The 15695-nt window shown below is 44.3% G+C and overlaps 1 protein-coding gene across 1 annotated transcript in view; it reads left to right on the forward strand.

The window, feature by feature from the left end:
• The window catches only part of ANGPT4 (angiopoietin 4), a 48598-nt gene that overhangs the window by 12181 nt on the left and 20722 nt on the right, over positions 1-15695 (forward strand). Inside the window, exons 2-3 of the mRNA XM_087888981.1 lie at positions 10802-10957; positions 14332-14453. Of these exons, the coding sequence (XP_087745107.1) occupies positions 10802-10957; positions 14332-14453 (278 nt within the window). The remainder of the gene's footprint in view (positions 1-10801; positions 10958-14331; positions 14454-15695) is intronic.

Below are 15695 nucleotides of genomic sequence, written 5' to 3' on the forward strand. Positions count from 1 at the left end.
CGAATACCATCTCAGATTGAATCAAAAAAGGAAAGAACAAAGGAATGGAAAAGAGGGGAGGAGAGGGGAAAGTAGGGGAATTGGGAGGTGAGAAGAAGAGAAAAGGAGAATGGGAAAAGGAGAGGAAGAAGGAAGGGGAAAGGAGAGCAGGAGAGAGGGTAAGAAGGGGAGGAAGAAGAGAGGAGAGGGGGAAAGAGGAAAGGAAGTAGGAAAGGAGAGGAGAGGAGGAATGAGGAAAGAAGAAAGAAAGGAGGAGAAAGAAGGGAAGGGGAAAAAGGAAAGGGTGTAGTAAAACAAAAGAAGGAAATGGTAAAAGAGCAGACCCGAACAAATAATTAATTAATGACCTAATGGAAGTTAAAGAAGAAGATGAACAAACAATGTATAAGGATGGATAAAAGACTGTACATTTAAACATCTTGATGAAAAATAAAAATAAAAAAGTCTGGCCAGTGTTTCTATTTTAATCAGTTTTAAGTTGCAGTTCTCTTTCTTGAGATCTTGGCCAACGGTTTCCCGTTGCAAAGTTCCTCAAGAAAGAAAGTTGCAATGGGACGCGATGAACATCTGAAGCTCCGTGATGGCTCCTTTTACAAGGAGCGGGAACCACGTCCTTCAGCGGCCTCTCTGAAAACACCCCGTCCCTCCTCCCTGCCTCCCCAAAATAGGCTGCTTTCCCCAAATTCAGCTGGAACCACTTAACAAGCCCTGTTTTCTTTGGATTCGGATCCCGGAGGAAATAAAACAGAGATGCCTGGAAATTGAGGGAAGAGAGAAAGAGAAGGACGGAATGAGGAAACGAAACAACAAGGAGTGGGCCAGTCAGATTAAAAAAGAGATTTGTCTGAAATCGTAAGGGTTTCCTCCTCTGAGCAGGGGGTTGGACTAGAAGACCTCCAAGGTCCCTTCCAAATCTGTCCTTCTGTTAAAAGCGAACATCTGGATCACTGGTGGGTTTCAAAATTTTTTACTACCCGTTCTGTGGGTGTGGTTTGGTGGGCATGGCATGGCGTGGCGTGGCTTGGTGGGCGTGGCAGGAGAAGGATACTGTAAAATCTCCATTCCCACCCCACTCCAGGGGAAGGATACTGTAAAATCTCCATTCCCATCCCAATCCAGAGGAAGGTTACTGCAAAATCCCCATTTCCTCCCAATCAGCTGGGACTCGGGAGGCAGAGAATAGATGGGGGCGGGGCCAGTCAGAATTTTTACTACCGGTTCTCCGAACTACTCAAAATTTCCGCTACCGGTTCTCCAGAACTGGTCAGAACCTGCTGAAACCCACTTCTGATCTGGATGGTTCTCTATCTGTGCTGTCGGACAAAAATAAATTGGGAGGAATTGAAATGTCAGGAAGAAGGAGAAAGAAGAAGAAAGATTGTGGCCTTCACTTAATGACCATCAACATAAAGGTTGTAAAATCAGGCACTGTCAGATGGTGACCTACTTAACGACCGTCACTGTCAGCATTCTGATGCTGCCATAAAAAAGATGAGGCTTGACTTTTCACCTACTTATTTTCTCTGTAGATAATATCCCCTAGGAGATGGGATGGGAGGGGGACATTCCTGTGGGCTGAGGTCAGAAGCTAGGGAGACTGGCTTGGAAGATGGCCAATGAGAAGATGAGAATTGGGGAACGGAAAGGGAAGGGTCTGGGGGTCAGAGGGTTAGTATCGGCTACGACGAAGTTGGGGCCAGATCTGTCGTACTCAATAAATGGAATATTTCAGCAAAGATGAATTGTTTGGGAGTGCAATTTATTTGAGATGACATCGAAACCTGACAGTCACGACTTGTGACCAAAATGGCAGGCTCACTTAACGGTCGTCAATCAAGGATTATCTGCATCCAAAATTAAGCCATAGGGTTAAGAGAAGTGAGAGTCCTTCTCAATCCAGCTATGTTTTTCACCGCAGAGGAAATTAATTTTGGCCGAAGTAGAACTTGGAGTACTGTTAGTGCTTGTGGGGGCGGCCGAAAGTAGGGAGGGTTTGCGTCAGGGGCCAGTCTGAGACTGAGGTACCATGATTAAGAAGGAACAATCCAGATGTTAAATCATTCTGTCCTAGACAACTAAACCCAGACAGTTCCCAGGAAACTGCAAAGTTGGATATTTTGGGCGTCTTGTGTTACATTTGCGGTGCGCTGAAAATTGAAAAGACTTCCAAGAGAGGAAAGGAAGTTAGATGTTCGTGGCAATCAAGAATTGGCTCAACAGCAGTAACTGTAAGAGGGGTCTAAGTGACCCAGTGGATCACCATTTAAGTAATGAGTCACCAGTGTGCTACAGCTGCCAAAAAAGCCAACACAATCCTAGGCTGCATCAACACAGGAGTAGAATCAAGATCACGTGAAGTGTTAGTAGCATTTTAGAATGCCTTAGTAAGACCACGCTGGGAATATTGCATGCAGCCTTGGTCGCCACGATATAAAAAAGATGTTGAGACTCTAAAAAAAGTGCAGAGAAGAGCAAGAAAGATGATTAGGGGACTGGAGGCTAAAACATATGATGAACGGTTGCAGGAACTGGGCATGGCTGGTCTAGTGAAGAGAAGGACCAGGGGAGACAGGATAACAGTCTTCCAATATTTGAGCAGCTGCCACAGAGAGGAAGGGGTCAACCTGTTTTACAAGGCACCTGAAGGCCAGACAAGGAATAATAGATGGAAACTGATCAAGGAGAGATTCAACCTGGAAATAAGGAGGAATTTTCTGACAGTGAGAAGAATCAACCCATGGAACAGAAGTTGCCTTCAGAAGTTGTGGGAGCTTCATCACTGGAAGCTTTCAAGAAGAGACTGGAGTGCCATCTCTCAGAATTGGGTTTCCTGCTTGTGTGGGGGGTTGGACTAGATGATCAACAAGGTCCCTTCCAATTCTGTTCATCTGACTCTTTCTAAGATGATCAAAGCAGACCTGGATGCTAAAACATAGGATGAACGGTTGCAGGAACTGGGCACGGCTAGTCTAGTGAAGAGAAGGACCAGGGGAGACAGGAGAGCATCTTCCAATATTGGAGGGGCTGCCACAGAGAGGAGGAAGGGGGTCAAGCTATTTTCCAAAGCACCTGATCATCGCGCACGCATGCGTGCCAGAAACCCGGGAATTCCCCACTTCTGGTCTAGACTATCAAAGAGAATGCTTCAATGGTTGGTCGTAAGTGTGAAAACCGGTCATAAGTCCCTTTTTTCAGTGCCGTTGTAACTTGGAACGGTTACTAAACAAATGGTTGTAAGTTGAGGACTACCTGTATTATGCCACAGAGCGGTATTCCTCAATCGTCGTAGCGTTAAGGCATTATGAACTTCAATTCCCAGAATTCAGCTGGCTGGGGAATTCTGGGAGTTGAAGTCCACCTTTCTTAAAGTGCCCGAGGTTGAGAAAAATTACATAAATACACACATTAAGTGAGCAAAAACAAACAAACACGGAATTGGTGTCCCCGCCCACTATTGGTTCTGGCCACACCCATCCAGTGCTCCAGCTCCGCCCACCATCCATTCTCTCAGTGCTGGGGGGTTTTGGGGGGATTGGCCACCCCTTTTCTAGAAGGTGTTTTCCCATCCAGTGGTCTCCTGATGAGAGCAGGGGATGATGGGAATTGTGGTCCAACACACCTTGGAGGGCATCATCTTGGGAAAATCCGAGTATCATGTGTCTAAAAATGTTTCTCACCTTTGGCCACTAAGATACGTGGACTTCAACTCCCAGAATCCTCTGCTCAGCATGGCTGGCTGAGGAATTCTGGGAGTTGAAGTCCACAGATCTTAAAATGGCGGAGTTTAAGAACCACTGGTCTAAGCTCAAAATCAGGATGCATTTGCTGACTATTTTCCCCTATTTTCAAGTCTTCTCCCTCAATAGAAAAGCATCTGTTTCTGAATTTCGCTTCTCTTCTCTTTCTAGCCTCCCAAGGGCCTGCTTTGCATTTATTTTTCCAAAAAGATCAGAGTATTATTAATAGTTTTCCACCCACTTCCTGTGTTAATTTTGGGGATTATTTCTTCTTCTTTGTTTTTTAAAAAGCGGTTTCTTAAAGGGAACTTCGATCTCTCTCAGAGAGCGTGACGCACTCAGGAGTTGAGCAAAAGAAGGACTGTCCGAGGGAGTCAGAAAAGTCAAGATGGCAGCCGGGACGAGGCAAGCTTAGCACCTCTGCAGATCCTTTCATTAAAAGGAAAACAAATAGCCAATTCCTCTGTCCTAATTTTGTTCTTGAAAAGAGAATGAAATCCCAGGGATTTCTATAATCTAATGGCCATTCTCTTTCAATAAATCTAGTTAAAGAAGACTCTGTGAGAATCTTTCAAAAAAATCAGAAGGAGGAACTGGAAAACTAGAGTCTGTTGGTGAAATCCAAAGCACCTTAAAAATATCTTGAAAACAGTGCAGGGAACTATCGGGTATTCCCATCAAATGTTTCACTGAGATCAAGATATATTATGTCCACTGCATACCCCCAATCAACTAATGGTTAATCAAAAAAATGAAGTCATTGTCACCAAAACGTCTGTTCGACAAATCATGATAGCAGCTATTAATCCCTGTGCTGTTTTCCAGATACTGCTTATAGATGGTTATAGTTCATCTTCTCTTCTAAGTATTATAGAGAAGAGAGGATCAATTTATTCTCCAAAGCACCTGAGAGCATGACAAGAAGCAGTGGGCGGAAGCTCTTCAAAGCGAGATCCAACCTGGAACTCAGGAGGAGTTTCCTGACTGGGAGATCAATTAATCAATGGAACAGATTGCCTCCTAGGGTTCTGCGTGCTCCATCGCTGGAGGATTCCAAGATTGGACATCCATTTGACCGGGATGGTATAACGTCTCCTGCCTTGGGCAGAGCGTTTGATTAAAAGACCTCCAAGATCCCTTCCAGCCCTATGATTCTATGTTTCAATGATTCCGTGATTCTGTGATTCCATGATTCCATGATTCTTTTTCTATGATTCTATAATTCTATGTTTCTATGATTCCGTGATTCTGTGATTCCGTGATTCTGTTTCTACGATTCTATGTTTCTGTGATTCTGTGATTCTTTTGCTATGATTCTATAGTTCTATGATTCTGTGATTCCATGATTCCGTGATTCTGTGATTCTGTTTCAATGATTCTGTGATTCTGTGATTCTTTTTCTATGATTCTGTAGTTCTATGATTCTGTGATTCTGTGATTCTGTGATTCTTTGGTTCTTTTTCTATGGTTCTGTTTCTATGTTTCTATGTTTCTGTGTTTTTATGATTCCGTGATTCCGTGATTCTGTTTCTACGTTTCTATGATTCTATGTTTCTGTGATTCTGTGATTCTGTTTCAATGATTCTGTGATTCTTTGATTCTTTTTCCATGATTCTATAGTTCTATGATTCCTTGATTCCATGATTCCATGATTTTGTGATTCTGTGATTCTGTGATTCCATGATTCCATGATTCTATGATTTTGTGATTCTGTGATTCCGTGATTCTGTGATTCTGTGATTCTGTTTCTATGATTCTGTGATTCTGTGATTCTTTTTCTATGATTCTATAGTTCTATAGTTCTATGATTCCGTGATTCCGTGATTCTGTGATTCTGTGATTCTGTGATTCTTTGGTTCTTTTTCTATGGTTCTGTTTCTATGTTTCTATGTTTCTGTGTTCCTATGATTCCGTGATTCCGTGATTCTGTTTCTACGTTTCTATGATTCTATGTTTCTGTGATTCTGTTTCAATGATTCTGTGATTCTGTGATTCTTTTTCCATGATTCTATAGTTCTATGATTCCGTGATTCCATGATTCCATGATTTTGTGATTCTGTGATTCTGCGATTCCATGATTCTATGTTTGTATGATTCTATGATTTTGTGATTCTGTGATTCCGTGATTCTGTGATTCTGTGATTCTGTTTCAATGATTCTATAGTTCTATAGTTCTATGATTCCGTGATTATGTTATTCTGTGATTCTGTGATTCTGTGATTCTTTTTCTATGATTCTATAGTTCTATAGTTCTATGATTCTGTGATTCTGTGATTCTGTGATTCTGTGATTCTTTGGTTCTTTTTCTATGGTTCTGTTTCTATGTTTCTATGTTTCTGTGTTTCTATGATTCCGTGATTCCGTGATTCTGTTTCTACGTTTCTATGATTCTATGTTTCTGTGATTCTGTGATTCTGTTTCAATGATTCTGTGATTCTGTAATTCTTTTTCCATGATTCTATAGTTCTATGATTCCATGATTTTGTGATTCTGTGATTCTATGTTTGTATGATTCTATGATTTTGTGATTCCATGATTCCGTGATTCCGTGATTCCATGATTCCGTGATTCTGTGATTCTGTGATTCCGTGATTCTGTGATTCTGTGATTCTGTGATTCTGTTTCTATGATTCTGTGATTCTATGTTTCTATGATTCTCCAATTTTCCAATTGTATGAATTGTATGAAGAGCCGAGGTGGTGCAATGGTTAGAGTGCAGCACTGCAGGCTACTTCTGCTGCTAGCTGCAGTTTGGCAGATCGAATCTCACCAGGCTCAAAGTTGACTCAGCCTTCCATCCTTCCAAGGTGGACCCAGATTGTTGGGGGAAAATATGCTGACTCTGTAAACCGCTTACAGAGGGCTGGAGAGCACTGTGAAGCAGTATATAAGTTGAAGTGCTATTGCTATTGCTAATGGTAGAATCATAGATAGACTTCTGTCCTTGCTGAATTTCAACTTCCCAGCTCATGCTGAAGCGCTTAGCTCCTGTGCTGCCACCGAAGGGGACCTCTTGGCTCCATTGACATGTCATTGGAAGCCCCGGCTTCCCAGAGCCTTTCCAAAAAGCTGGAATTCATCAGACCAATCTGTTGTAAGGACCTCTCCTAAAAATAGAGGACTTCAGGAAACGCGTCTCCCCTGAGGATTTCAAAAGACGAACATCTGCGTTTCATCACGGATCTAAACATAAGTCTTCTTTCTGTCTTGCGGGAACAGAACCACTGTCCCAAGGAAGTGACTATGAAGTCGCCAGGGAGGAGGAGAGGGTTGGATTTTAATCATCTGGATCCCAGTTGATCCTGGAACCTTATTTATTCATCCTAACAAGTCTTCGTAAAAGATGTCTTTTTTTCTTTCCTCTTTCATTTCATGTCTTGTCCTCTTGTTTCTTCTGAGAGCTTCTGAAAATGACTTCCTAAAATGATTTTTGAAACAAAAACCTTTGGGAAGCTGGCTGGGCTAAGAGAGTATTTTGCATTCACACCAGGGGAGAAATGCTCCCGGTTCGGACCGGATCATCCGATCCGGTAGCGATGGCGGGTGGTGGTTCGGAGAACCAGTAACAAAAATCCCTGCGCCCACCCCCACCATGCCCAGCTGAGCCGCACGATCATCAGAAGCTTTTTTTTTTAACTTTTAAAAGCATTTGTTCTACAACCTCTTCCGATGAAAAAATGCTTTTAAAAGTAAAAAAAAAAAAAAAAAAAGCCTCTGATGATGCCCAGCTCAGCTGGGATCGTCAGAGGCTTTTCAAAACATTTTTTTCTGCAACCTCTTGGCTGAAGAGGTGGTTTTAAAAATGCTTTGAAAAGTCTCTGACGATCCCAGCTGAGTTCCCTGATCGGCAGAGAGGCTTTTCAAAGCATTAGAAAAAATGCTTTGAAAAGTATTTTTTTTAAAAAAAGTTGGCAACGCCCACCCAGTCACATTACACCCCCCTCCCAAGTCACGCCCACAGAACCAGTAGTAACCAATTTTACATTTCACCCCTGATTCACACAACCCCCTGAATTAACTGAGCTGGAAGTCTAGCACATGCATTTTAAACCACCACAACGAGCAGGGGGAGTGTTAATTTGTGTTTGTGTATTGGTGTGATGGGTGTGATGCAAAGTCACCCTTTCTGTATAGGTCAATGTTTCTCCACTTGTGGCCATTTTAAAATGGATAGACTTCAACACCCAGAATTCCCCAATTGGCAAAAACAGGAGGGATTGAATCATGGAAAATTAAACTCAATTCCAAGTGTCTTCCCAAGTGTATATGTATGTGTATGTCTATAGGGATGCAGTGGCTCAGTGGCTAAGATGCTGAGCTTGTCGATCGAAAGGTCGGCAGTTCAGCGGTTCGAATCCCTAGCGCAGCGTAACGGGGTGAGCTCACGTTACTTGTCCCAGCTTCTGCCAACCTAGCAGTTCGAAAGCACGTAAAAAAATGCGAGTAGAAAAATAGGGACCACCTTTGGTGGGAAGGTAACAGCGTTCCATGCGCCTTTGGCATTGAGTCATGCCGGCCACATGACCACGGAGACGTCTTCGGACAGCGCTGGCTCTTCGGCTTTGAAACGGAGATGAGCACCGCCCCCTAGAGTCGGGAACGACTAGCACGTATGTGCGAGGGGAACCTTTACCTTTAATTATGTGTACGTGTACATATATGTACCGTGTTTCCCTGAAAATAAGACCTGACCAGAAAATAAGCCCTAGCATGATTTTTCAGGATGCTCGTAATATAAACCCTACTCTGAAATAAACCCCAGTTAAGATTGTCAGCCAGACAGATGCAAAATAAGACCTAATAGGAAAATAAGCCCTAATGCGTCTTTTGGAGCAAAAATTAAGATAAAACCCGGTCTTATTTTCGGGGGAAACGTGGGTATATAATGTTTTAGTTTTAAGGTTTTGACGGTCGCAACCTTCACAAGAAAAAGCTGCAGATGAGAATTAAACCACAAGGACCTCTGAGCCCAGCTGGCAGAATTTTGCCCAGCGAGTTATTTGTCCGGATGGCAGAGCCCATGCCCGTTCCGTGGCATGGCCGCGGCTCAAATACAGCATGTTCTCCCTTTGAACTTTGGGCTATTTTGCTCGCAGCCAGGGACTCCGAGACCTCTGAAGGAAGGGAGATCGGTGGAGCTAACAATTTGTTCAATTAGTCAGCCAGAAGGAAAGCGAAGAGGGAAAGGCTGCCATGACGGCTTGCTCCAAAGTTACCCGCAGCCAGGAGATGATTAAAACTGGCACTCTCCGACAGAGCCTTTCGCCAAGAACTCCGAGAGTGGAGAGCGATTTACCGGAAAGACATGTTTATTCCTCTTACATGGTCATAAAGCGTTCGGCATATTTTCATCTTCAGCTGGTGTGGCTGGATCCCCGGGGAGAGTCGTGCAGACATTTCCAAGTTGTTGGGCAATGGGGCAGAGGAGGGCAGAGGGACTCCGTAGCGATTTTACAACGGGGCTTGTGTTGTTTTGCCCAGGAGAGTCACAGAGTTTCCACGCCTATTCTCTATTTCTCTCTTCCTCCCCCCACCCTGCTATCTTTCTTTCTATCTTTCTATCTTTCTATCTTTCTATCTTTCTATCTTTCTATCTTTCTATCTTTCTGTCTTTCTGTCTTTCTGTCTTTCCAACTTTCTATCTTTCTATCATCTAACTATCCACCTATCAACCTATCTATCTACCTCTCTCTCTCATCTAATTATTTACCTATCATCTATTATCACGTCTATTTCTATCTATCTACCCTGTTTCCCCCAAAATAAGACATCCCCTGTTAATCAGCCCAATCAGGTTTTTGAGCGCATGGCAATAAGGCCAAACGCTTATTTCAGGGTTCAAAAAAATATAAGACAGGGTCTTATTTTCGGGGAAACATTCTATCTATCTATCTATCTATCTATCTATCTATCTATCTATCTATCTATCTATTTCTTTTTAGCCAGGTTCTTCCTACGTAATCTATCTATCTATCTATCTATCTATCTATCTATCTATCTATCTATCTATCTATTTCTCTTTAGCCAGGTTCTTCCTACGTAATCTATCTATCTATCTATCTATCTATCTATCTATCTATCTATCTATCTATCTATCTATTTCTTTCTTTCTTTCTTTCTTTCTTTCTTTCTTTCTTTCTTTCTTTCTTTCTTTCTTTCTTTCTTTCTTTCTTTCTATCTATCTATTTCTCTTTAGCCAGGTTCTTCCTATGTAAACTATCTATCTATCTATCTATCTATCTATCTATCTATCTATCTATCTATTTCTCTTTAGCCAGGTTCTTCCTACGTAATCTATCTATCTATCTATCTATCTATCATCTATCACAGGGATGGGCAACTGTGGCCCTTTTACAACCTGTGGACTTCAACTCCCAGAATTCCTAAGACAGCCATGCTGCCTCAGGAATTCTGGGAGTCAAAGCCCCCAGTTCATAAAGGGGCCATAATCGCCCACCCTTGATCTATCATGTATTTATCAATTTTCACCTACTCAAAATAACAGAGTTGGGACCTTGGAGGTCTTCTAGTCCAACCCCCTCAAGCCTATACCATTTCAGACAAATGATTATCCAGTCTCTTCTTAAAAACCTCCAGTGATGGAGCACCCACAACTTCTGGTGGCAAGCAGTTCCACTGGTTAATTGTTCTGACTGTCAGGAAATTTCTCCTTAGTTCTAAATTGCTTCTCTCCTTGATTAGTTTCCACCTGTTGCTTCTTGTCCTCAGGTGCTTTGGAGAATAGCTTGACTCCCTCTTCTTTGGGGCAGCCCCTGAGATATTGGAAGACTTGCTATCATGTCTCCCCTAGTCCTTCTCTTTGATAGGCTGGACAAGCAGAACTAGAAATCTCCATCTCCAGGTGAATGGCCCAAAGTTACTCAGCTGGCTTTCATGCCTAAGGAGTGCTAGAACTCTCCATCTCCTGGTTTCTAAGCCAGCATCATAACCACTGCGCCAAACTAGCTCTCAATATTGGCATAATGTTGGTTGCCCCCAAGGCTGGGGAGAAGACAGCTCAGAAACCCTTCCTTCTCATATTGATGTGGCTGTTTTCTCTTTAGCTGGAGAACTTCATTCAGATGAACATCAAGACGGAGATGGCCCACATCCAACAGAATGTGGTACAGAACCAGACGGCGGCCATATTGGAAATTGGCACCAATCTTCTGAGCCAAACAGCTGAACAGACACGAAAACTGACCGATGTGGAGACTCAGGTGATTGATGACATGGGTGGGGCAGTTTGAAGGTGTGGGGGGGAGAAATTACACATATTTAGAAGCATTTAACTTTCAGCCGACTCTGCAAAGGAAAGAAAACTTTGCCAAATATTCTGTTTGGATTTCTGGACATTTGTTCTTGGAATTGGCTTTAAGTTCCTCTTATACCAAAACAAAACCACTTTGCAGTTCTTCTCATATACCGTATTTAAAATTTCACTGGAATAGAATTAATCAGCAATTTATTAAGTTATGAGGAGGAGGAGGAGGAGGAGGAGGAGGAGGAGGAGGAGAGGAGGAGGAGGAGGAGGGGAACAACTGTGGGATCCTTTGTGTTCTCTGAACTTGGTTTTCTTGCAAATATTTCACTACCAAACTAGATAACATCATCAGTGCTAGAAGAGAATGGTGTTTGCGGGGAGGAGGAGGAGGAGGAAGAAGCAGAGGAGGTGGAGGAGGAAGAGGAGGAGGACAGTGGGGTCTTTGGTGCTCTCTGAGCTTGGGGGTTTCCTGGCAGACATTTAATGACTCAGCTAAGTAACATCATCAGTGCTAGAAGAGAATGAGGTTTGTGGGGAGGAGGAGGAAGAGGAGGAGGAGGAGGAGGAGGAGGAGGAGGAGGAGGAGGAGGAGGAGGAGGAGGAGGAGGAGGAGGAAGTGGAGGACAGTGGGGTCCTTGGTGCTCTCTGAGCTTGGTGATATTTTATGAGCCAGCTAAGTAACATCATCAGTGCTAGAAGAGAATGAGGTTTGTGGGAAGGAGGAGGAAGAGGAGGAAGAGGAGAAGAAGAGGAGGAGGAGGAGGAGGAGGAAGTGGAGGACAGTGGGGTCCTTGGTGCTCTCTGAGCTTGGTGGTTCCCTTGCAGACATTTTATGAGCCAGCTAAGTAACATCATCAATGCTAGAAGAGAATGAGGTTTGTGGGGAGGAGGAGGAAGAGGAGGAGGAGGAGGAGGAGGAGGAGGAGGAGGAGGAGGAGGAGGAGGAGGAAGTGGAGGACAGTAGGGTCCTTGGTGCTCTCTGAGCTTGGTGGTTCCCTTGCAGACATTTTATGAGACAGCTAAGTAGCATCATCAGTGCTAGAAAGAAGTGGGGTTTGTGGAGTGGAGGAGAATGAGAAGGGAGGGGAGGAGGAGGAGAAGGAAGAAGAAGAGGAAGCGTGTGGAGCTTCCAGGAATTCTCTAGCATTTCTGCCCTTGGCTTGGTCTAAGGTGCTCCCAGTTTCCCTGCTGAAACTCTGGTGACGTCTGTCCCACGTGCTGTGTAATTACGGAGTGCTTGTGACATCCTCTGTGTCAAGTTTTCGAAAGATGCCCTAATTAATTCAGGAGCCATGATCCAAACTTCAAAGGAAATACAGTCATTTATTTAGGAGCAACATTCTGGCAATACTGGGATGCAGTTAGGACTGATCCTACGTAGATTTACGTTCCCCTATGACCCTGTCTCTCCCCTCCTCTCTGGACATGTCATAAATCACATTCTCCAATTAACCACTTTGGCTGGCTGTGAAACCTAACACCCTCCTTCTGATTGCGGTCAGAAAGAATGTATGGAATGCACTTCAGTTCTCCCTCCCTCCTGCTCATGGCAACTTGAAAGCTTTGCAAATTGACATTCTGACTGACAGGTAGTGTTCATGAACACGCTCCTGTTGATCCTACATAGGGACTAAAAGTCTACAGAGATTCTCAGTCATACAGGTCGTGGATGTCCCAAAGGTGCTTTTTCAGGAGGCAACTGGACTTTCCTTGTTTGTTTGTTTGTTTGTTTGTTTGTTTGTTTGTTTGAAGACGTTTCACATCTCACCGAATGGTGTGGGAGTAGGAACGGATTTTCCCCCAAAAAATTGCAGACTACAGGGACCATTTGCATGACTCAGGTGACCCTGAGGACACAGATAAACCTCCAAGTGGCCTCAACGGCTCTCCAAAAGGATGCAAATGACCAGCTTTGTCTGCAAGGAGTATCAATCCTTCCCTTCCTTCACCATCCAGTCAGAGCTGAAGAAGCTTCTCGGATGAGAAGCGAAACCTCTTCAAAGAAAAACAAGAAAAGTCCAGTTGCTTCTTGAAAAAAGCACCTTTGGGACCACATAGGGAGTGTTACAGTCCTTACACTGTCTCTTGTAGGTGACTGCTGTTTTTGCTGCTGGGGTTTTGCTGATCTCCATGGTTTGAATCAGTGGTGGGTTCCTCCCGGTTCGGCCGAACCGGTAGCAGTGACGATATGATGTCACCGAACCGGTTCTTTTTGTTCAGGAGCTGGGCCCTCCTGCCCCTCCCGCATTATTCTTACCTTTTATTTGGCCCCGCCCCCAATCTATTTGCTGCTTCCCGAGCCCCAGCTGATGGCTAGAAGGGAAAAAAAATGTTTAAACTCTTGCCGTAGGGCTTCAAAGGGCTGCCCTACAGCTGATCACTGTTAAAAGGCAGTGTGGTGGTAGACCAGTGCGCTCAAAAAACAAATGGGTAAACTGGTACAGCTGTTGTGGCTCCGTCCTCCGAGCCTATCTTATCGGAGGAAGAAGGCTCCGAACATGAAGGAGAGGAGTCGGCCAGGCCTCCCTCTCCAGGCCCCTCCTCTCTGGCAATGCCTCAGGTGCCGGCCGAGGAAGAGGAGATTAGCCAGGAGCCAAGTGTCTCTGATGATAGCGATGGGGGCGATCTGTCATTCCTGGATCCATGCCAACGAAGGCGTGATAAACGGTTGCAGCAGTTGAGGAGGCGTGCCAGGGATTATAACTGAGTCACTGGACCACACCCCAGAGACTATATAAGAGAGTGTGGTGGCTATTTAAGACTCTGTGACGGACAAAAACTAACTCTGGCTAATCACTTTGAACAACCCCTAAATCTGCCGAAGGTTTCTTGTTTGGAACTGGACTATTTGCAATTTGTATGTATTTTCTGTTTATCTGGTGAAGGGATACTAAGTAAAAGCACTTGGCAGTCGGTGCTCGTATTGCTGCCAAGTTTCTGATAACAAACTGTGTGTGCCAAGTGCTTCCTTTAACCCTCGGCTGGCTGTGTGTGTGTGTGTGTGTAGAGACGGGGACAGAACATACAGCTCTGCAAGCATTTAAAAGCCTGGTAGACCAGGACCTCTGCTAAATCCGAAAGAATTGTCACATGACCATCAAGCCACGCCCACAAAATAAGCCACGCCCACAGAACCGGTAGTAAAAAAAATTTAGAACCCACTCCTGGTTTGAATGGACGGTTGTGTGTCCATTCTGAGGCTGAACTCCATAAAAATTGTCCTTGGTCTTCCTTCTCTCTGGTTTTGCTCTGGCGGCTGAGGAAAGGACCCGCCGATCTCCAGCTAAGTTTCCAACCCTAATCTTGGCTTCTTTTGTGCTCCACGCTTAGGTGCTGAACCAAACTTCACGCATCGAAATACAACTCCTGGAGAATTCGCTCTCCACGAACAAGTTGGAACGGCAGCTCCTGGTGCAAACCAGTGAGATCCACAAACTCCAGGACCAGAACAGGTGAGCTGCTCGGCTGAAGAAATGTGATAGCAGGGTTCCGATATCTCAGGGGCTGCCCCAAAGAAGAGGGAGTCAAGCTATTCTCCAAAGCCCCCGAGGGCAGGACAAGAAGCAACGGGTGGAAACTCATCAAGGAGAGAAGCAACTTAGAACTAAGGAGAAATTTCTTGACAGGGAGAACAATTCACCAGTGGAACTACCTGCCTCCAGAAGTTGTGAATGCTCCAACACTGGAAGCTTTTAAGAAGATGTTGGATAACCATTCGTCTGAAGTGGTGTAGGCAGGGGTGGGCTTCAAAATTTTTAGCAAGGGGTTCTCTGCCCGGTTGCTGGGTGGGCGTGGCCATGGTGGTTGTGGCTTAGTCGGTCTCCTGCACCATGGTGGGGTGGGGGCGTTTTTGCACTTCCCAGGCTCTGGAGGCTTTTCTCAAGCCTCCGGGAGGGTGAAAATGGCCTCCCCAGGCTCCGGATGCCCTCTGGAGGCCGGAAACAGGCCCTAAACTTCCAGTAGGCCCATTTTTCACCTTCTCCAAGCCCCCGCATGCACCTTGCACTTACCTGCATCCAAAATGGGCCACATGGGGACTCCTGGGAGGGGAGGGGTGAGTAGGGCCAGCCAGAAATGGGATTTAGGCAGTGGTGGGATTCAGCTGGTTCGCACCACTTCAGGAGAACCGGTTGTTAACTTTCTGAGCAGTTTGGTGAACTGGTTTTTGGAAGAAATCATTAGGGCAGAGAACCGGTTGTTAAATTAGTTGAATCCCACCACTGGATTTAGGGTGTTGTAGAATGATGAGACCAAACAACATTCCTGGGTCAGCCAGAGACAGTTTTATTGCGCAAGGTTCAGAGCCAGTTTTGTACCTGAAGCTTTGAACAAAGAAAGAACTCTGATACAACGGTTTTTATACATTTCTAAGACAAAGGATTCAGTGAGATCATACATTTTCCATATATGGTTAACATACATTGGATAATATGTTCATCTAATTACTTAAACCATTAATTTTAGTTTATAAAATTATCTTAGCCACACAACTTTTCTTAAGTGCTTGTAGTTGTTAATGGGAGAGTTACTGCTGTCCTTGGGTAAATTTATTGGATTAAGTAACTCTTTGTAACATATAGGTCTTGGTGTCATTCACAGTGAGGTCACTCAGATGTTTTCCATATGGCTGTCCTTTCGTGACATCTAGGTTTCATCAGAAGATATATTACCATTTAATGAGGTTTAACTGTTTG

Source organism: Pantherophis guttatus, chromosome 3 (assembly GCF_059756535.1).
Source record: "Pantherophis guttatus breed Tessera chromosome 3, ASM5975653v1, whole genome shotgun sequence".
In the NCBI taxonomy this organism is placed as follows: domain Eukaryota; kingdom Metazoa; phylum Chordata; class Lepidosauria; order Squamata; family Colubridae; genus Pantherophis; species Pantherophis guttatus.